The sequence below is a fragment of the Manis javanica genome, chromosome 2 (assembly GCF_040802235.1).
Source record: "Manis javanica isolate MJ-LG chromosome 2, MJ_LKY, whole genome shotgun sequence".
Lineage (NCBI taxonomy): Eukaryota > Metazoa > Chordata > Mammalia > Pholidota > Manidae > Manis > Manis javanica.
The window spans coordinates 172255713-172278974 of NC_133157.1; the positions used below are offsets into that span (position 1 = coordinate 172255713).

At 35.9% G+C, this 23262-nt stretch overlaps 1 protein-coding gene across 2 annotated transcripts in view; it reads left to right on the plus strand.

Moving 5' to 3' along the window:
• The window catches only part of CPNE3 (copine 3), a 43560-nt gene that overhangs the window by 790 nt on the left and 19508 nt on the right, over positions 1-23262 (plus strand). Inside the window, exons 2-8 of one of the 2 annotated variants that reach the window (XM_017675422.3) lie at positions 5680-5782; positions 10138-10278; positions 10544-10723; positions 12108-12182; positions 13444-13515; positions 18141-18224; positions 19904-19993. In XM_017675422.3, coding sequence (XP_017530911.1) covers positions 10147-10278; positions 10544-10723; positions 12108-12182; positions 13444-13515; positions 18141-18224; positions 19904-19993 — 633 coding nt within the window. In that variant the 5' untranslated portion in view covers positions 5680-5782; positions 10138-10146. The remainder of the gene's footprint in view (positions 1-5679; positions 5783-10137; positions 10279-10543; positions 10724-12107; positions 12183-13443; positions 13516-18140; positions 18225-19903; positions 19994-23262) is intronic. The other variant, XM_017675421.3, reaches the window with a different exon arrangement.

Consider the following 23262-nt stretch of genomic DNA (forward strand, 5'->3'; position numbering starts at 1 on the left):
GATTTGCTGGGAAGTTAGAACCAGTTCCAGGAGAAACTGCCAGGTGGAATGCAAAATGGTGACTCTTGATTTCAGAGTAAAGCAGGAGATGGTGAGAAGGGCTATCCCAGCAGCTCCTGTTCGGCTCCAGCTTTGACATTCTTCTGTTTAGTGTTTTGTGCTCCCTACAAGCAGGGGCGTGGAGAAAGTGCACCTTCATTCGTTTTGCGCCACCGGAACCTCAGAGACAGAGCAAAACGACCATTAAGGTTGCTCTTGATGATCCAGAATTTTTGCTTATCCTTGGTGCCTCAGTAACGATAATCAAATAGAAGGCTGGGACTGAATATAGCAATTACTGATTTCAGTGCCCCACAAACACTGTGCCTAGACAGTTTTTATGTATGTTGGCTCATTAAATGCTCACAGCCACAGGCTTAAGTGGTATTGTTGTAATATGTCATATTCGAGGAAACTGAATAATTTGCCAAATTACATTAGCACTGAAATTCAGGCCTATATGATTTCAGAATGCAGCTCTTATGGCTTAATGTAAAGATCATTCCTCTTTGGGATAAGATAGATAGGTAAGTTTCAAGTCTATGCTGTGAGGTTTGTTAACTGACTTTGGGCAGGTTATTTAACCTTTCAGGGTATGTTTCTGCATTTGTAAAACAGAGATAAAGTGCCTTCCTTCTATGTCATAGGGTTGTTATGAGGATTAAATAAGATCATATTTGTAATACATTTAACAAAGTGCCTGGCACATAGTTAGTGGTAAGCTATATAAAGCTACATACACCCTGCCCTTGTCATTAATTGGGGCTAGTATCCTCCAGCTCTGGGTGCTGTCAGCCAGAGCCAGGCAGATGCTGTGTGGGCCTAAAGTGTAGGTAGAGGGAAGCAGGAAAGGATAAGAAAAGAAAGGAGAACTGAGAACGGATCACATGTATGACGGCAACGACAGCAATACCGGGAGATTACTCTGTGGTACCCAGGCCACATTTTGCCTTTGTGAGAATCTTTTAAAAGTCAATTCCTTTTGGCTGATGAATTGGAAAAATACATCCCACTCTGGGCTGAAAAAATTCAAAGGGGCAAGTATCTGACACTGGCCATGCTGAGACTTTCTGGATGTGAGGGGAAGCTGAATTTCAACACTGCACGGACTAAAAAGTGCCTGGCACAAACCCCACAATGAAGTGTGCAGTTCTCTTTCAGGATTTATATTTGGTCTCTGGAGAACAGAGACAGGAGGAGGTTTCAGGATAGGAGAAACAAACGGTTTTTTTCCTTTGAAGGGTTGGTTAATGACTGGACACCTCTCCTAATTTACCTGTAAACTGTGTACACTTTGTAAACAATGATCTTCCTGCTTACATAAATTTAAGGCAACTTAAATGTTACACATTAAATTAAAAAATTTTTTTTAATACTCTTCACAATGATATCACTACTGCCCTAAGTATTTCCTTTACAGTGTCTGTTCAGATACCCAGTTCACATGAGATCCCAGCTCCTGTGAGTTCTTGGGATAGCTTTAGACATAGTCTCCCTTGCCTTCTTTCTTCAGTATTATTGTTGGTTTTTTTTCCTACTATTGTTAGAGTCTTCCTTTCCTTTTCAAAACTTTTTTTAGTATGATGCTAGAACATATGCCTGTTAGCAAAAGTAAGAAAGTTAGTGCTGGATGTGAAATAGGATTAAAAAAACACTTTGACCTTCAAAGATTTGTAATGAGTCACCACTACTCATCAAATCATGATCTTTGAGGTGAGGTGGATCTTTTAGCAAGGACCAATGCCACTTTCACTGGTGGCAGTCAGCCAGTTTAAGGAGTCCAAATTGGGGTATTCCTTTAAAGCACTCACTCTTACCTTCACCCTGTGGGCTAGCTTCCTTCCCATCAATATTTTCCCTTCTTTTTCTTCTCTTATCAGGATTGCTAATCAAGTTAAAGCCCAAACAACTAGGCAGGGTATTTGGTAGAAGATTTGCTGAAAGACTGGCTGAGGAGATTTAAGTTAACACCCAGAAATAAAGTATCATAAATTTTATTTAACTTTATTATTTAAGTCAGATATGATAACCAAAAGCAGATATTATGTATACAGTTTGATAAGGTTATGATAACTATATTTAAGGAGATTATGCTGCCTTAAATGTATTTGAAGAAGCTGGGGGTGGTGGTATTGGGATTCTTTTGGAGAGGCTGTTTATTCTTTTAATACATATCAGCTAGTATGCAGTCATAATTTTAAAAAAGACATTAATCAGTTTAGTGATCAAATTTACCAACATAAATTAAATGGATAGCATATCAATACAGTTTCCCCATGAAATATAGAAGGAAATACTACATATTTTTATATTTTAGCAAATCATTTTGAAATGTCCTCTAACCAAGTGGATATCCTTCTGGTTATGTGAAAATTACCAGAGGAACAGTGTGGTTGAAATAAGCATTGTTATCAGGTTACTTCAATTTTCTTAGCTTTTAGTTTACCATGCCTGTAGACTCTAAGGTGACAGTAAATGTTAAAACAGATATCTGCAAGTGTAAAGAGGAACCTGTCTGTCCACACTTTCATCTGGTTAGGGGTCAGGATTTCTTAAAATGAAGGGAAACTCAAAACAAGTATTTCCTGGTGGTGGTGTCAAAAGTAGTTTGTAAAATATCTAAACCCACTTTCAGTACTTCCTTCCCTTCCCTGCGTTATTTTCCTCTTCAGCACGCAATCATCATGTAGCATACTGTGTATTTACTTACCTTATTGTCTATCTCCCTCCAGTGTAACCTCACAAGGGCAGGAATATTTGTTTTGTTTATTGCTGTCTCCCAACAGCTTAGAACAGTGTCTGACACACAGTAGGTGCTCTATAAATATTTGTTGAATGAGTTTTGAGTAAATGAATAATAGTTTTAAACTGCTCATGATTGGGAAATGTAAAGAGATTTGCTGGGAAGTTAGAACCAGCTGAAATAAATGTATGTGCTCAGTAAGCATAAAATGAGTATTTTGAAATCAGGAAATGCATAACATCTCAACAGCCCTTGCTCAACATTTAAACTTTGAGAAAGAAGTACTTAGAGAACTTTTGAAGGTTGCTAGTCTTATTTGGTAGCTAAAGACAGAAGTTTACTAAAGACATCGGTAGGTGATCACTGACATCTTTCTCCCAATTGTTTTAGGACAAATAATGGGTCATGGGCCCTGGGCCATGCAACTATGCTGTAGTTCAGATAAACAAACTTCTGAAAATTACCACATCTATTGTAAGGCAGCTGCTTTGGCAAATTAATTTTGTGTAAATTCCAGAGATTCTTTTATTATTATTCTAAGAAGCTCCGTAAACAAGGATGAGAAAGTGGCTTTATGTCTTACTCTTAATAAACCATCAATGGTGCGGCAATTAAAATAGTTGAGTAGTTAATAAAATAATTACTACAATTCATAGAGTATCTGATATATGATGAGCATGCTGCAAACCTACAATTGTCATTTAAAATCCTCATTTTATATGTAAGGAAATTTAGGTTCAGATAGATAATTTGGCAAAGCTAATGCTCCCAAATATATAGTGGAAAGAAATTTGAATCAAGCCTACTAACTCCAGAGTTACATTTTATTTCTGCTATGAATAACCTGTGCCAGATGCTGTGCTTCAGAATATAGAGAAAGCGGTAAAACACAGTCTCTCTCCCCAGCTCACAGTAGCGAGAACAGGTAATGAGCCATGAATACGAGTAACAATAGTGGAAAGAAAATAAGATCAGTGCCAAAGCTGCATTTGGGGGTATCAGGAAGTGTCATTTGAAGTAGATCTTTAAGAGCTTGGTTGGGCAGGCTGGGGGCAGATGTGAACAGAGCTGTGATCTCCAGGCATAGCTAACTGGACTAAGGTAGGCCCTGACTGCCAGTAATGATTTTTGTTGTTCTTGGTTGTTTTTAATCAGAAGTGATAAAATCCTGATATGAATGAAAAGAGGGTGGTGATGGGAATACCTGTTGGGGGACCATTACAGTAGTCAGGTGATCACTACAGAAGACCTGAAGTATTGTGGCTATAGGAGTAGAAAGAGATTTGGGGTTGTAGTCGACAGAATCTGCTTTACTAAATAGATCTAAGGAGTGGGTCTAAGGGAAGATGAAAAAGAAGAAAAAACTTAACAGATTTTCAGTTATGCCTTAAATGGGAGTGACTTATGCATTAAGTTTCACACAACAGACTGTACTTCAAATATTAGGTCCTAATTTTCAACTCCTTTGAATTATCTATGTTATATAATGTTACTTCAGGAAAGGTGGGTGCCTGGGAGAATGGTTGATATCTGTTTAGTATTTCTAGGGATTATTTCAGAAATTAAACGGTTAAACCAAGTGATTCTCCAATAAGTACTTGTACAGTAGAGAAGCTATTGTCTAATCCTAGGGGCTACTTCTGTCTTTTCTCTCTTTCTCCCTGCTCTTTGGGAATAAAATACATAGAATCACTCCGAAGTTGCACAGGCATTCCTTTGCCTGGTCAATTATCCCAGCCAAATCTCCTGTTTTCTGTACTCTAATGATACAAAACATTTATTTTCTTCCATCATAAAGAATACCCAATTGCTCTTTTTAATATTGCATATCATGTGCTAGATAATTACATAGAATGAGAAGAGCTTCTTCATGAGTGTTGCTATTAGTTAACAAGGTTCCAGACCTGAGTGTTTACGTAATTTCTTCCATTTGCCATTCAGTCGTAATGGGTTTCTAGATAAAAATAGGTCTGCATTTCAGAGTCATTTTCCGGGGAAAATGCTGCTAATTGTGTCCTGGCAGCAGTGTCCTGGCAGCAGTGCAATAATGTAACTGTCAGCAATTTACTAAATAATCAGGTGGGCCTGGAATGTTGTTTTTTTAGCTCTTGTATGAGCATTGCTAGGGAAAAAAATAATGCTCTTCTAATATGTTGTGTCTCTGCTATGAGACTGACGTCACACGTAAGATATTATGTGCATTTTCTATTGACATCTCCCCAGCGTTGGAAATTTGAGAGCTTTCTGATGGTTGGTAGAGAGGTCTCTACATGTTCTTCAAGAGCTTTAAAAATCCTTGCTTATTCTGAGTCTGTCCACAGGGTGCTGCATTATCCTGGGTACTGCTGACATACAACTTAGAAGATTCTAAACTACCTTATGTAAAAGATAAAAGTTTTACAACTAACATTTATTTCATAAATTTTGTTTTAGATATGAGAATGAAGATTTCTGGTACATGCCATATTTATAAGGTTACTTATCGTATCTCCATTTTCAGTGATGAGGAAATGTAGGTTCAAAGAGTTGAAGTAATTTTTATGAGGTCACATAGCTAGCAGGGGATGTAGGATTCAAGCCAGGTATGCATTGTTCCAAATTTGATCTTGTTCCTGTACTGTAGTAATCTGTTATTATTAGTGCAGCAGGAATTCATCAAAGGACTTGGTGTAGGTCAGAATAATTAGGGGAATCATCATGGAATGGAATAATAAAAAAATATGAAATGTGGGGTAGATAGGAGAAGATCAGACCCCAAGGCAAGAGGCCTAAAAAAGATAATAATATTAATAACAAACAATTTTTGAACAACTTACTAAGCATTGTTTAAATATAACTCATTCAGTCCTTCCAACAACCCTATGGGCTGGAGACAGTTTTACCTTTCCATTTTGCAGATGAGGAAACCCAGAGGAAACAGGTCAAGCCCCTTGCCTAAGGTCATGCATTCAGTCGTGGTGGGATCCAGATGGGCACCTAATTCCAGAGCCTGTGGTACAGGTCAGTAAGAGGAAGGGACAGATCAGGGCTGAATACAGTAGGTGTGAGATAGGGAAAAGGTAATTGTGCATAGGATGAGGGTAGAGGATGTAGATTTGGGGAGAACTGAGTGCCATGTGGTTGCCTGAAGTCTCATGAGAGAAAAGAAGTAAAGGTAGACAGCAGTCAGGAGTGACAGACCCTGATGGGGTGCTCATGGTTTCCTCAGATGGGAGGAGAAGACGAGAGTCAGGGATGGAAATTCCAAGGAAGATGAGGCTGAGGATAAGGCCCCAGAGTCAGTATGACAGACTTCATGCAGCTGGACTTGATGCACTTTTAAAGTAACTAGACCATCATCTCTGTGCTTTTGTGTTTTGTGGTATTTCTCTTCTGTCAGTTTCTTTTTGCCTCTTACTATGTTCATGTTCTTAGGGATTTTTCTTTTCTCATAAATGAAAGTGGAAAGGAATGATTGTCTTCACACTATAATTGCAAATGCCCTCTAATATTACATGCACTTCAGAAAACAAAGAGCTAGCCTTCTGACTTAGATGGTATGAAGACATGCTAATTTTGATGCTGAATTCTGTGTCTTGTGTATTCCGGGATAAAAAAACCCTGTTGCTGTCATGTTAGAGTGTTCTGAATTCCAAGACACTATGGAATTTGAAGAGATTTGACACAAGTGACATTTTAAAATGAGCCATTTCATCCTATTACCTCCAGTTGGAGAACTTGAGGCCGCATCTGGTTACACACTGAGTATGTCAGCCTGGCTCTCAGCACCCTCCCCGCACCCCCACCCCCCACCCCAGTGTAGGTCAGCTTCCCCGACACAGATGCTCCTTCACATCACACACGGCGAGGGGTCCTCCCTGTGCCTTCTCAGGTCTGTTTCTTTCCCACCTCTGCTCTCTCCCTCTTCACCTGTTAGAATCTTTCAAATTCCACACAGTGTCTGGATTCCACCCATTTTATTTTCTATTTATTTATTTTATATTAGTATCATTAATATACAATTACATGAGCAACATTGTGGTTACTAGATTCCCCCATTATCAAGTCCCAACTGTTATACCCCATTACAGTCACTGTCCATCAGCTTAGTAAGATGCTGTAGAGTCACTTGTCTTCTCTGTACTATACTGCCTTCCCTGTGCCTGCCCCCCATGTTATGTGTGTTAATTGTAATGCCCCTTTTCCCCTTATCCCTCCCTTCCCACCTATCCTTCCCAGTCCCTTTCCCTTTGGTAACTGTTAGTCCATTCTTGGGTTCTGTAAGTCTGCTGCTGTTTTGTTCCTTCAGTTTTTGCTTTGTTCTTATACTCCACAGATGAGTGAAATCATTTGATACTTGTCTTTCTCTGCCTGGCTTATTTCACTGAGCATGCTACCCTCTAGCTCCATCCATGTTGTTGCAAATGGTAGGATCTGTTTTCTTCTAATGGCTGAATAATATTCCAGTGTGTATATGTACCACCTCTTCTTTATCCGTTCATCTACTGATGGACACTTAGGTTGCTTCCATATGTTGGCTATTGTAAATAGTGCTGCTATAAACATGGGGTGCATATGTCATTTTCAAACTGGGCTTCTGCATTCTTAAGGTAAATTGCTAGGAGTGGAATCCTGGCTCAAATGGTATTTCTATTTTTAGCTTTTTGAGGAACCTCCATACTGCTTTCTACAATGCTTGAACTAATTTACATTCCCACCAGCAGTGTAGGAGGGTTCCCCTTTCTCCACATCCTTGCCAGCATTTATTGTTGTTTGTCTTTTGGATGTTGGCCATCCTAACTGGTGTGAGGTGATACCTCATTGTGGTTTTAATTTGCATTTCTCTGATGATTAGTGATGTGGACCATCTTTTCATGTGCCTGTTGGTTATCTGAATTTCTTCTTTGGAGAATTGTCTGTTCAGATCCTCTGCCCATTTTTTAATTGCATTATTTGCTTTTTGTTTGTTGAGGTGCATGAGCACTTTATATACTTTGGATGTCAACGCTTTATCGGATCTGTCATTTATGAATATATTCTCCCATACTGTAGGGTACCTTTTAGTTCTATTGATGGTGTCCTTTGCTGTACAGAAGCTTTTTAGCTTGATACAGTCCCACTTGTTCATTTTTGCTTTTGTTTCCCTTGCCTGTTGAGACATGTTTATGAAGAAGTTGTTTATGTTTATATTCAAGAGATTTTTGCCTATGTTTTTTTCTAAGAGTTTTATGGTTTCATGACTTATATTCAAGTCTTTGATCCATTTTGACTTTACTTTTGTGTATGGAGTTAGACAGTAATCTAGTTTCATTCTCTTACATGTTGCTGTCCAGTTTTGCCAACACCAATTGTTGAAGAGGCTGTCATTTCCCTATTGTATATCCATGGCTCCTTTATCGTATGTTAATTGACCATATATGCTTGGGTTAATATCTGGACACTCTATTCTGTTCCACTGGTCTATGGTGTATGCTTGTGCCAGTACCAAATTGTTTTGATTACTGTGGCTTTGTAGTAGAGCTTGAAGTTAGGAAGTGAGATTCCCCCCTGCATTATTCTTCCTTCTCAGGTTTGCTTTGGCTATTCGGGGTCTTTTGTGTTTCTATATGAATTTTAGAACTATTTGTTCCAGTTTGTTGAAGAATGCTGTTGGTATTTTGATAGAGATTGCATGGAGTCTATAGATTGCTTTAGGCAGGATGGCCATCCCACCCATGTTATTAATACTGTTAATTCCTCCTCTGTCTGCTTTATTAATTTCTCTGTGACCTTAATATCTTTGGCACATATTGTCAGTCGTGTGTATTTCAACACTTAATAATTTTTCCACATGTAATGTGGCAAAAAAAGAAATCTGCCTTAATAGTTTTAGTTTTACAAAATTCTTGTATGGGGGATTTAGGAGGCGAATGGGAATTTGTGAATTTTCTCCCTTGTTAAGGAATAACTCTCTTCCCAAGTGAAGGTACATACATATAGCATTGCTTTTAAAAGGCTTTTCTAGCTATTAGGACTATGAAACCTACATCATTATCATCAGCCTCTTTTAATTTAGGAGTATTAAATGCTAGTATTTATTTCTGACAAACATGGAGGATTGCTACTATTTTGAGAGAGTTCATTGAAGTAATGAAGGCATTTCCATAAGACATGGGTTGTTTTGACATTGCCAAAGGGCTCTTCTAATAGTAATCCTTTTTCTTTCAGACCTGATTAGGGATGTGTAATTTTTGCACAGAAATCCTGTTTAAATATAAGGGGATGGTGTGTGTATCTGTTCCTGTTGTCCCAGAATTTCACCTAATCTCCAAGTAGAGGGCAAGGGCATTAAATACTCAGTTTTGTAAGAATGTAACCAGCAGCTCTCTGGAGGAGGTACCTCCCTACCTCCAGAGCCTCCTCGACCACAGCTAACTTCCCCTGCGCTCATCTAACCAGCTGGCCAAGTGGACTTGCAGCCCTGAATGCCATGTCTGTTCCTCTTCTGGTGTCACCCACAGTCCCTTTGTTTTCCTGGTTTCAGGGAGGAAAGCATTTTACCTTCAGCACCACATCATCTCTAAAGGCCAGCCCCCAAGTACTCCTGATCCCAGTCCTCTTCTTATATTGAATGGGCATTAGGATGAGGAGGGATTGATGAAAGTTAGGCTAATTCTGGTATTACTTGGCAAGGGTTGAGGAAACATGAGGCATGCCTATTTCCTGGATGTTCTCTGAAAACAGTGGAATCATCCAAAGAGCCAATGTCTAGATTACACCCTAAACCCATTAAATTAAACTCCTCAGGCGATTCCAATAAGCAGCCAAATTTACAGCCACCGCCGTAAAATATACTGTTTGGGGAAAGAGTAGGGATTTAGGGTTTAGTCCACAGCTTTGGGTAATTCTTTGGAAAGAGACAATTCTTTGAAATTTGTTGAAAAGAGAACATTATCTCACTCAGTTATATCATTAGATAAATAAAAATTAAATTCAAGTTGTAGTTAAACCCGTTTTGCTTTGTACCTGAATGCTATGTTTACCTTTAAGTGAAGGATCAAGATTTTATTTGGACTTTTTCCAAATGGTAAAATTTATATAGTCAAGTGAAAAGAAGGTTAATTTTTTTTTTTTTTTTTTGCCATCTTAAAAGCTACATTTTGTTGTCACACAGTGAATTAGTTTATTCCCAGCCAGAGTACCTGACAAGAGCAATATCACCGGGGTGAACTAATAGATATCTGAATTGCCAGGAGGCACATGTTAATAGTCTTATTCTAACAAGTTCACTCTGTGATCCTATTCTGACAGTTTGTCCTAAGAATTCAGCTGTTTCATTAGGAATGCAAGTGCTTCTTAAAGGCTCAGGCTTTCTCATTTCTTTGGTTTCCGCACAGCTTCAAGAAATGGCTGCCCAGTGTGTAACGAAGGTGGAGCTGAATATTTCCTGTGACAATCTTTTGGATAAAGACGTAGGGTCAAAGTCGGACCCTTTATGTGTGTTATTTGTGAATACAACTGGTCAGCAGTGGTATGAGGTAATACCAAATACTGTAGGTGAAAAGTGATCTGAATTGCCCTTTGACAATTTGGAGAGTTTGTTAAAAATGTGAAGAATAATAAAACCATCTTATTTGTTAATGCAGTTTTTGAGCAAGTTCGTCCTTGATGGTCTATTTTTCGTACATTTATAGGAACTTGCTTTAGCTATCATGACTCTAGTTACATGTAATACATAAAGGTGTTAGTATGCAAGTGTACCTTTGATCTGAAGAAACTTCTTTGTTTTTGGGGTGGATATAGGTTGAACGCACAGAGAGGATTAAGAATTGCTTGAATCCTGCATTTTCCAAGACCTTTATTATTGATTACTATTTTGAAGTAGTTCAGAAATTGAAATTTGGGATTTATGATATCGACAACAAAACTATCTCGCTGAGTGATGATGACTTCTTAGGAGAATGTGAATGTACCCTTGGACAAGTAAGTATACAGCTGCAATACTGTGTTGTGTCTATTTTAACCAAAGAATTAGGTGTTTTTGATAAATGCTCATTAGTTTATTTTTTAAAGTTGAAAACATTTAATCACTTTAAAGACCAAATTCACATATTCATGTGGTTGGCTTGAACATTATAGAGCTTATTTTTTATGAAGGTAGGGACCATGTGTTTTTTCCCAAACTGTTAATTCCTTTGGGTTAGGGTGTTTCATTCAACATTTCAGTAAGTATCATTGCTCTAGCTGCTTTGTGTGCTGTTCACATATTTCAGTACAGTTTTATTATGTTTAAGTCACCAGTGCTGTCCATAACAGCAACTTCTTTGATGTGCTAACCACCACAGTGGTTTCTCTTGATTCCTGATGCCCCAGCTCCCTGTCTTTACCTGGCTTGCTTGTCCTGAACTTTAGGTATAATCAGTTTAAACCTTACCCCCCCTAGAAAGCCTTGTCTGCCCCTGTTCTGCAGTGCTGCTCTGCACTCACTTGGTATTCCTACTGCTTCTACCTTAACATTCATCATATTTTATTGTAGTTGCTTAATTAACTTTCCAATATAGGACAGGTTCTGTCAGGGTAGGGGTATGTTTTGGGGCTCCCCATTTTGCTCTTTGCTCAGACTCTGACTTCTAAGGAGAGATCATTGCTATTTGTAATGGAATGGGGAAGGCTCCAGGACCTAGAAGTTATTTTTTTGTTAGTGGGTGACTTTTGTTGCTCGGATTTGTCATTTATGAGTTTATATTTCTTGTTGAATTGTTTGGAGATCATAATATTTCCTATGTTTCAGGGACAATATAGAACTGATCAATTTTCTAGAACTTTGCTGATCAAGATATTAAAGAAGTATTTATTTTTTGGAAAAAATCACTGTGTAGCTAAATCTATGATGAATTTGAGAGAGGTATCTGAGAGCACCTAGGCCCACTGTATTAATTTAGTCAAAATGATATTTTGTGGGGTTATATGTTGAAGTTATGTGTCAATTTAAAAGTTGAATCCTATTTGAGTGTTCCGAGGCCCACCTCTTACCTACAGGGGTTTCAGCTCAGTGATTTGTGTTTGTATTAACAATCTGGCCCTTGTTTTGCATTGCAGGGAAGAAGTTAAACTTTAAAGTACTTGATAAAGAAACTAGTGCATGGGGAGATTGTATCTGTCAGGATTTCCTTGAAAATTTTTCCAGTGGTTTAAAAATATGTAGGTGTGTTTTATAATCTCTAAATATTTAAGGAATAGACTCAGTGTTTCCATTTCTAATGACTTTAAGTGAAGTTTCTATCCAATCTGTTTTTGAAATAGTTCAGTTTAAAAATTCACATGCTGAACTGAAATAGCTCTTCATATCATTTGCCAATTTTAACAGATTGTTTCCAGTAAGAAGCTGACTCAACCACTGGTGCTTAAAAATGGCAGACCTGCCGGGAAAGGGAGCATTACGGTAACAATAAGATGTTTGTCTTTTGCCTCAAAGACTTAACACAATTGGATGTACTGAAACTGTAACTATCAGGCAAATATTCTACAGTCCTGCTTTATCATTTGATCCTTAATGTCTCCTTTCATCCTTTCTTGCCTTATAGTGATCACAAATGGGAAATGTGTTATGCCAGAAATGGAAGGAGAAAAATGAAGTGTGAGGATCCTTTCTTTGAGTTTATGTTGTTGATAGTCAGGGGCACCTGGGTGATGCTTGCCTCTCCCGCATGGAAACGTCAATTCTTAAATTAGAGAAAAACCACTAAATAATCTGGATGGATACAATTTGCTCTCTACAAAGCAGACATAATCCCCTCAACATGAGAAACTTTCCATAATGGATTTTTTTCCAGGTGGATCTTATCTTATGACATGCTCTCTCAATTCTTATCCATCTTTTTTGTGCTTACCTATCCTTCCGCTTAGATTTTTCCATTGCTGATTATTAGTTCTGCACAAATGAATATATGCTTTATACTGTTAGATTTCAGATTATATAGTGACACACTATTAAATATCTTCTAGAGTTTCTGTCCAGCTAATCACTGCCTGGATCAATAGTTTTCTAACTTCAGCTCTGTCTGAAAGTGGAAGGTTGGTTTCCTGAGAGAGAGCCATCCATGCCTGAGGGTTATTACTCGTATTAAAACATTTCTCTAAGTAGCTGTTTCAGTCTAGCTTAAATTTCTTGAGGCATAAGAATGTTGTCTGTTTGGGGTGTTGACTTCCATGAGGTAGAGAACATTATCAGTAGTTCGCTTTATTGCTTCAGAGGCCATGGTAGCCTGGAAATTGTTCTCAAGTAGAAAACATCTTTCAGTTAACATTGGATGAAAAATATTCATGTGGTATTTCAGTTACAGTGTTCTCTAGATAAGATTTGTTCATGCTTCTCAATGTTTGGAGAGCTTTAGTGTTGTGCAGTCTTCCAAGGCTTTGGTTTTTCTGCTGGAATGGGTAAGATCCAGTTTGGGCAACGGTATTGAAAAAGGAAGTTGCATAATACAGATTTAGTATACTTTGGGAAAATATTTATTTTACCCATGTAAAAAAGTTAGTGACAAATCTTTCTGAATGGTGCCATTTTCTTAGCAAACATTTTAAAATTCATTTATATTAGTATAGACTTTCTATACTATTAGCTAACAGAATAAATCAATATTTCTATAGTTTATCAGAATCCCTAAAACATACTTTCTTTCACTTACCTTATTTACTCATAGATTTCAGCTGAAGAAATAAAGGATAACAGGGTGGTCTTGTTTGAAATGGAAGCAAGAAAACTGGATAATAAGGTAGGTAGTTGACAAAAATTTCCATAAGGATATCATGTTTTGCCTCACATTGATTCCTTTTTTTGAAAAAATAATGATGCAGTTAGTATTATGAACTCCATCGTCTGAGCATCACTGAGAGTATTAGTTATTTTCAAATTCTGTTTTTCTGTGTGTTAAAGCAGAACCCATTTCCCTTTACCTCTTTCCTCTAGATGTAATCAAGGTATTTGGATTAAAAGAGGAGATAATACATGCATTAATGTTACTGTAAAAGGCATTCAAGAGAGTGTAGTTGGATTACCTTAAGGGAGAAAGCAAAAATACCAGGCTTTATTAATTATAGATTCCTCTTTGCAACCAAAAGTCAATACTTTTTATGAAGGATGAGTACCAGTGCATAATAAAACGATTAAATATATATATTATGGATTGGAATAATTCTTTGATTTGTGTACTTAATTCTGTAATCCAATCAGTAATCTTTATCATTTACATTTACCTTATAATTCACTTTGCAAATATCTTCTATTAGTAGCCAGGGCCTTGTTTTTTTTTTTTTTTTTTTTTGGAAAAATTTAAATATACAAAATTAGAATTGTATTTTTAAAAAATTCCATGTCCCTATCACCCATCTTCAACAGGTGTAGCTCATGGCCAATTTTGTTTTATCTCTACTCCTCTCTACTTTCTGTCTTCTCAGATATCATATCATTTCATCCATAAATATTTTGATGTATTTCTAAAGACTCTTTTAAAAATAAAATTGGTTAATATGTCTCAAGTCTTTTTAAATCTTTAAATGTCTCCCTTCCTTTTATTTCCTCCCTCCCTCCTTTCTCATTCTCCCTCCCTCCCATCCATGAAATTTATTCAGTAAAGAACCTGACTCCTTTGTAGAGGTTTCCATACTCTGCATGATGCTGATTAAATACTTGTGTCATTGAACATGTTCTGTCCACCTTGTTTCTTCATTTAGTAATGAGAATATTTTTGTAGAGAGGAGTATTCTTTCCCACATTAGGTATTTATTTATTCTGAGGTATTATTTGTACAGGAAAGGCAAGTTAAAATGTTTGACTTTTTTCTCTCCATATTTGCCATTTTTCTAAATAATAAGTTGGTTCTCCACTATCCTCTAATTGTGACTGATGAGGTTTTTGTTTATTTGTTGCTTTTATTTTTGATATTGCTATGAACTCTATCAATGAACTCTTATTGATACTCATATTTTCCCAGTATTGCCTAGGGGAACCTGTGTAAGTTTGTCCTAAGACCAGTGGTGAAACCCCTGGAGCTTTTGGATAGCTTCCTTGCTCTGTGACAGGAGAAGGTGTTCTAGGCTTAGTTTATCTAATTTCTGCCCCAGCCTGGAAGATTAAAAGGAACCTTAGTATATTTTTGTGGAAATTGTTTTTAGAGATGGCAGTCTGGTGCTAGGGGCTCTTTATTTGTTGATTGTTGCTGCTTATGGTTTTTAAGGCTTTTCAGTAGACAGAGTAAGAAAAACTTTTTTTTAAGAAAAACTAAATCATAAATTTACACAACTATTTCCAGTTCAGATAAAGAATTAACAGGGCTTTATGTAATTCTGTATTTGTACCTCTTTTATGCTGAAAATCTGATTCCTAAAACCATTAATATAATTGCTTATCTGTTGTGCCTCATATAATATCTAACAGTTTTGGAATAAAAATATCCATACTGCACCTCAACAAACAAAAAACAAATAATCCAATTAAAAAATGGGCAGAGGAGGGGAGCTGAACAGACAGTTCTCCAAAGAAGAAATTCAGATGGCCAACAGACACATGAAAAGATGCTCCACATCGCTAGTCATCAGAGAAATGCAAATTAAAACCACAATGAGATATCACCTCACACCAGTAAGGATCGCCACCATCCAAAAGACAAACAACAACAAATGTTGACGAGGTTGTGGAGAAAGGGGAACCCTCCTACACTGCTGGTGGGAATGTAAATTAGTTCAACCATTGTGGAAAGCAGTATGGAGGTTCCTCTAAAAGCTCAAAATGGACATACCATTTGACCCAGGAATTCCACTTCTAGGAATTTACCCTAAGAATGCAGCAGCCCAGTTTGAAAAAGACAGATGCACACCTATGTTTATCGCAGCACTATTTACAATAGCCAAGAAATGGAAGCAACCTAAATGTCCATCAGTAGATGAATGGATAAAGAAGAGGTGGTACATATACACAATGGAATATTATTCAGCCATAAGAAGAAAACATATCCTACCGTTTGCAACAACATGGATGGAGCTAGAGGGTATTATGCTCAGTGAAATAAGCCAGGCAGAGAAAGACAAGTATCAAATGATTTCACTCATCCGTGGAGTATAAGAACAAAAAAAAACTGAAGGAACAAAACAGCGTCAGAATCACAGAACCCAAGAATGGACTAATAGTTACCAAAGGGAAAGGGACTAGGGAGGATGGGTGGGAAGGGAGGCATAAGGGCAGGGAAAAAGGAAGGGGGCCTTACGATTAGCATCTATAATGTAGGGGGGGCATGGGGTGGGCTGTGCAACACAGAGAAGACAAGTAGTGATTCTACAGCGTCTTACTATGCTGATGGACAGTGACTGTAATGGGGTTTGTGGGGGGGACTTGGTGAAGGGGGTAGCCTAGTGAATATAATGTTCTTCATGTAATTGTAGATTAATGGTAACAACAACAACAAAAAATATCCATGTTACAATTAACAATATTTTTACTGAAAACAGTTTGAGCTTTCTTTGAAGTTCTTTTTTGTCATTGGGCTGTATATTTAACTTGAGTTGAAGAGTCAAGTTCTTGTATTTTAAAGAAATCTCTGGGTGTTTATGATGTCCCATTGACACATAATTCACTTCTGCTTTTGATGTTTAGGGATTGCTTTTTAAAAATTCCTTAAATTGGCTTTTATAATCATGTAAAAGATTTAAATGATTCCAAAGTCAAATCTACAAAATAAGGTATATTCAAAGAAGTTCAGCTTCTTCCCTTGTCTGTTCTGTTTTTTCTTCTTTCCTCCCTGTAGGTAATAATGTTTTGAAATTTACATTTTATAGTTTAATCTTTCAGTTTCCTAGAAAATCTAAGGGTTTTTTTTGTGTGTATATGTGTGTACACATGTGTGTATTTGTATGTATATATGTATGTGTGTGCGTATATCTATACTATGTGTGTGTGGGTGTATATTTGTGTATTTGTATTTATATTCCCCATCTCTAGGCCTTAATTAAGTGCAGCATTCGATATACACACTTTCATCCACCTTGCTTTTTTTCACTTAACGTTCAGTTAACGTATTCTGGAGGTCTGAGTAAGGGACTTTTAATTCTTACTTTAGTTCTACTGCAACTTAATGAACTTTCAAACAGGTCTGCTTTTCTGATCTTCAAAATGGTAATAATGATATTCTGCCTTTCTCATAGGGTTATTTCTAAGATGAGCCAGACAGGGCATGTTGATGTGCTTATATAAAGCTAATGTCTCTATATATAATGCTTTTATTAGTTTTATAAAATGGGGCACAGAGAGGCTTGTTACATTTACTTAAGATTCTTCTTAGAGATAAGGTTAAATTTTTAAAGTTCTGCATAATCTTTGTGTTTATATTTTTGACTGTACCAAATATGTTACTTAACATAAAACTGCTGAGGAAAGAAATATTACCTTAGTTTTTAATTTAAGACTAAGGTTATTCCGAGACTCATTCTTCAGTTCAGGAACATAGCTGCGTATACTGTGGAGTTAAGAGGAGTCCTTTGTTTTGACAGATAACATGAGTATATTCTAAGGAGTATGGAAATTTCAAAAGATGAATAAAATGAGAAAATAAAATAGCCATAATCTCACTCCTCAAGTTTAAGCTCTGGGTGTGATTTATTCATCCTTCCAGAATTTGCTCTCTGTGAGTGTGTGTGCTTTTCTTGTGAGGGTGGTGGTAAGAGTATTTTGAGCACTCACCTTGCTTGAGCATTGTACTGGAGTGCTGTGCTGCATTCCAGAGGCAAGAGAAGGTGTGCTTTGTGCCCTTGAGGTAATTATGTTGTGCACTCCACTTATTTACCCCCACTCATTGTGTATGTAAAGAAATGTATGGAATTGGTGAAAAGAGTTTTGGATATAGAAGAATATGATATGAAGTCAAATCTCAGGTCCATCAATTAATTAGGTTGTCCTCTTGGCAAAGTCACTTAACCCCCTGAGTCTGTTTTATTGCTGATATCTGCTCTGCCCCTCACACAGTTTCTGTGTCTAAAGTTTGGGGTATTATTAATATAAACTCAATGTTGCATGCAAAAATTATGTTAATAATGAAAAAAAGCCAAAAGCACATTTTATTGATTATGAGTTCTATTGATGATTGTATTTTAAGCCATCATGTTTCTGAGAAGTAAGGGTGATACACAGGATTATGAGCATTTATTACAAATGCCTTAATAGTTCTCCTAGTAGACTTCAGCAAGTTTGTGAGTTTGTGAGGAAGGTGATGGGGCTTTGTATTTACTACTATGCTGTACTATATAATCTATACTGTGGAGTTAGACTTCAGGTATTATTAATGTGTAACATACATAAAGTGTGTTTGCATATGGTTTCAGAGGAGAATGATTTCTTTTTTTCTAAATGTAGGATCTCTTTGGAAAGTCAGATCCATACCTGGAATTCTATAAGCAGACATCTGATGGAAACTGGCTAATGGTTCATCGAACAGAGGTGAATATCTGAACTTGAAAAGTAGAGTTGACATTTCTTTTGGAATTGTAGTAATCTGACTTAACATATATATATATATGTATTTATAAAAATACAAGTCTGAGTGCAGATATATATATGGCCAGAAACACAAGGTCAACATACTCACTTTTTTTCTTTTAATGAGGAGATGCTACCATGCCAAATTATTAGTAAAATTTTTATTTTTAAAAGTTAAAAACCTGTTAAAGAACAGTAAAATGTATACCTGCATTTCCTTCATTGTATTTCTCAACTGGTCATACCTTTGCACATATGTTCTCTCTCTCACACACAAACACACATTCATTTATGCACCACATACAGACACATGAACACATACACTTCCCTCTTGCAAAACCATCCTCATGTAGGCTGCAGACTTCATGATTCTTTACCTTTCAATACTAAAGCCAGGTATTCTCAAAAACCAAGAGCATACTATCTATTCAACTACACCTGAGAGAGTTAACATTGATTGACATCATCCAATATACCATTCACCTTCAGATTTCCCCAGTTGTCCTACACACGTTATATATAGTTTTGTTTTGTCTAAAATCAATTGGAAGTTCACATTTTGCATTTGGTTGTTATGTTCTTAATATGTAAGACTCCTCTCCTTACCTCCCTTCTACTTCCATGCCATTGACTCTCTTGAATAATCAAGACTGGTATGGCCAACACTCTGGAGTCCTTTGTTTCCTTTCAGTTAGATCCAGATCAAACATTTCTATCAAGAACATTATGTTTGTACTTTGCTGTGCACCATCAAGGATCTGTGGTTTCAAGCTGCAAAATATTGATGATGCCAACCTTGCCTTCTTGGTTAAGGTGGTGACCACCAGATCTCACCATCAAAATGTTAAAAGTCCATTTATCAAAAATGATAAAGTCCATTTTTTTCCTTTGTAATTAATAAGTGATCTGGTGTGATACTTTGAAACTGCAAGACTAGCCAATTCTTTAGCATTTCACCCAATGGTGAGATCAATTGCTGAGCCACACCTGAATCAATTTTTATATTGGTATAAAATAATGATTTTTTAAAATAAATCTTTCATTTCCTCATATACATTAGGAAATACTTCTCTTCCATCCCTCCTTTTTCACTTTATCTTTTTTTATTTTGTGTCTTTATAGACTTAATGGGTTTTTATAATACAGTGTATTCATTGTGTATTAATTACTACTGTCATTATTTTTGTTGCTTGGATTAATCCAAATTTCTCCAGGGCTAGTGCCTTCAAATAGCTCTTGAGTTCTTAATATAATTTAAGATATTTCTTCAAGTCCAATCCAGGAGGGTTCTCTCTCATCCTTTTTTATTCTATGTTTGAATCTTCTGTGTCCTGCAGTGAAAATCCTGGTTTCCAACAAAATGAATAATATGTAGTTTCTAAGTGTCTCTTTTCATGGTTAGATAGATTTCTCCAGTAGTTTTTCTTTTTTTTTCTTTCCTCAGATTGTAACACAACTAGACAATCTCATGTGTTTCATGTAACAATTGTATAATACTGTCATAGCTAATTTTTCATTGAAAACGTTGACTGGGTGAAGAGGTGAAGCGATGGTGAGAATGTAGCAAGAATCTAGGAAAGGTCAGAATAAAATGCTAATGAATATTTTTCTGATTGGTCTTTGAATCTTCATATTTATAGGTTATTAAAAACAACTTGAATCCTGTTTGGAGGCCTTTTAAAATCTCTCTTAATTCCCTCTGCTATGGAGATATGGACAAAACTATAAAGGTAATTTGAAATTATGTCTATTTCATATGTACATACATATACACATATTTACCTCTTTTATAAAGAAAACTGATTTCAGTAGTATTTAAAGAAAGTAACTGATATCATAGATACCTGTAGGATTAAGTTTTATTTATATTTATGAATACTAAAATAGAAATTCTTCTGGTAAGTAGATAGTCGGTTTGAGGGAGTAGACATGTTTGATCTATTGACCTAATGCTTAATCAGTGATTTTTATTTTACTCTTCATTTTGAAAAATAAAATGTCCAATTTAAACCTTTTTTCCTTTTGATAAGATTACTTTGCTCTGCAGATAGGAATCTTTAACTGCATTCTTTGCCTTTGGTGTGTCCCTTGCCCATAAAAGCAGATGTTACTCAACTAAAAACCAGAGCTTCCTCCAACCCTTAGCAGCAATGAATAGTGGTGGCATTTTCTGTCACTTATTTTCAGAGTAAGATATAATTCATTGAAAACTTTTAGATGGCTTTAGTTTAGGGTGTTAGAAAAGCAGAGTGGGGACAGGGAATAACACAGATGTCTAAGAATTTTTTAGAAAGTGTTTTCATCTATAGTCATTTATTAAAAAATAAGTATTATTTTTAAGACACTTTATACTAGAGTCATTTTACATAAGATTTCAGATAGAAGCCTTTTCTTGTGTTCAGATTTCAGCAAACTGAGATGGGCTTTTTGTTTGTTTTTGTTATGTTTTCATTCATTTGGTAATGAATAGAGTGAAAGTAGGAAAGGTGATTACATGGAACAAGCAGAGATTTAGAGTCAGCTAAGGAATCTTGGTCAAATTATCAAATTTACTTACTAAATATAGGAAAGAGTGTCTATATTATAGAAGAAAAGTAAGCATTAGATTAATGAAAATGAAGGTTTTATAAGCTGTTTTTACAAGGTATAGATGCTGTTATTATTGAAAACTATTCTTAGATCCATAAAATTTGTCTCACTTTGCAGAGAACTTTAAAAATCAATATAAATAGTTTGTGTGCTATTTCAAACAGCCCTGAAAATCTACATGAAAAAAGAGTAGGAAAGTAGCTTTAAAAATTACTTTCTATTTTCACACTAAAACTTAACTTTAGTTTTTCACAGTAAAAATAGTAAGATAAGGCATTAGTAATCTGAGAAGCAGGAAAGACGGGGGAAATATGCCTAAGCCGTAACTGTTCAGTTGTTTGTAGTAATATGTTAACAATGAAACAATATTTTTTAAACTCTCTTTGCACACAGTGGCATGCCTACAGGGGTATTTTATTATAGTAAGTAAACTGATTTTCTGAGCTTTCTGTGATGAATGTCTTCCATTCTTAAAAGTTTCTCAGTTTGTTTTAACTATAACAATTTGGTTTGCCACATCATCACTGTATTTCTTTAGTTCTGTATTTCTTTCCAATATCAGAAAGTCATACATTTGTGATTCTCTTCGTGTTTGGAAATTGCTTAGATGTGTAAAGAGTTACAGAGCATAGAGTCAGAATGATTGGTAATTTCTTGGCTGCAGTGTGAACATGTCAGTGTTACCACTCTAGCATGTATTACTGTTTTCATAAGATCAAGTGAGTAAGAGAACAATCATGCATGCTGCCACGTTGCCTAAAATGCGAATGCCTTTGTGAATGTAGTGTGTACTGTGTGCACTTTTTTACATATATATATACATATGCACATATGTATATATGCATATATTTCAAGTTCACAAGCACTGCTGATTCCGATATTTAAAACCGCCAATTGTACTGGTTTTGAATTCTTAAGAAGAGAGAGAAAATTAAACAAATCATTACATCATTTACATCAAGCTATATTTGAACATAGGCCAACATTATAAATGTCCCATCTTTCTTTAGCACCAAAGATTTGCCTTCAGTGGGGCAACAGTGAGATTTTCCTATGTATTAATTATAGTGCTTTATCAGAAATTGCAGTTTAGAAATATTTTTGCATTCTGTGAAGTTTCAGTCTGTCTAAAACATAAGGACAGTTTTAGGCCTTCATAAGCTTCTTGTCCTTAACAAAGCTTGAGCTTTTCTTAGATATAAATTGGAGTTTCCTGAATGCAAATCTGAAATGTAAAGTTTCTGGTTTCCATAATTAAAAAAAAAAACTATTAAAAAGTGACGTCATTAAAATATATTAAGGTATTTTTTGGCTTTATCTTAATTTTACTTCCTCTAGAAAAAGATCAGTAGGATATTAAATTTTTCCTGATACTTTGAAGAATCAGATAAAGTACTTTGGGTTTAAAAATTGATTATCTTTATAGGACAAGAGTCAAACTGTCAAAATTAATCAGTGACCAAAGTACTTAGAACAAATAAAAATGCTTACTGTAACTCAAAATTACAATTCTAGACTTTTCTTGTTTTTATTAGTTGATAGATTTTTAATCTTTGTAAGTAATAATGAAAATATTAGTGAAGAATGAAAGATTTCCTGTTATGATAAGCACTCAATTCACTTCTCATAGAACTGAGAAGAAATTGAATCACTTAGCCAGGTGAACATGTATAAATCCTGAGTATTTTAACTTGGTGATTAATATAACTTTGTAAAGGATACTCTGTTGGCATAGGGTAAATAAAAAATGCTTTTCAGTTATGGGCTTTTATTTTAAATTGTAGGCTTTAGAAGAATTCAAAAGTGTCCTTACATCTGCTATGTTGGTTACCATACAAGACATATCATCTTCTAAGACTATTTAATTCCTCTGCCTGCCTCACAAGCCTAAGTAAATAGTGTGTGTAGTGTACATAATAAATGTTTTCAGAAAAGAAATAATCTCATTTGAAATTTTAAAGCACTATAAAAATGTTGATTATTCAGTGATCATAGGAACACCTCTGCATGCTAGCACTTCACACCACCTTCATTTTCTCATTGCAATGAGTATTGAGGTATTCTTGTGAATATTGCTGTTTGGCTACATCTGTCAGCTTGGCACAAAACTACATGCAAATCAAATACTTTGAACTGTCTTCTGTCTGCTTTAAGAAGAATGACCACTTAATTCGAGTCATAGCTAAGACTAGAATTCATACTGCCTTACATGGAAACAGAGTAAAAACGACTCAGTGTAAACATTTTCCTAGTGAATTAAGTATAGATCTTCCTCACTTTACAATGGGCCTATGTCAGTTGTAAATTGAAAATATTGTAAGTCAAAATGCGTTTAATAAGCCTAACCTACTAAATATCATAGCTTAGCCTGGCCTACCTTAAATATACTCAGAGCACTTACATTAGTCTA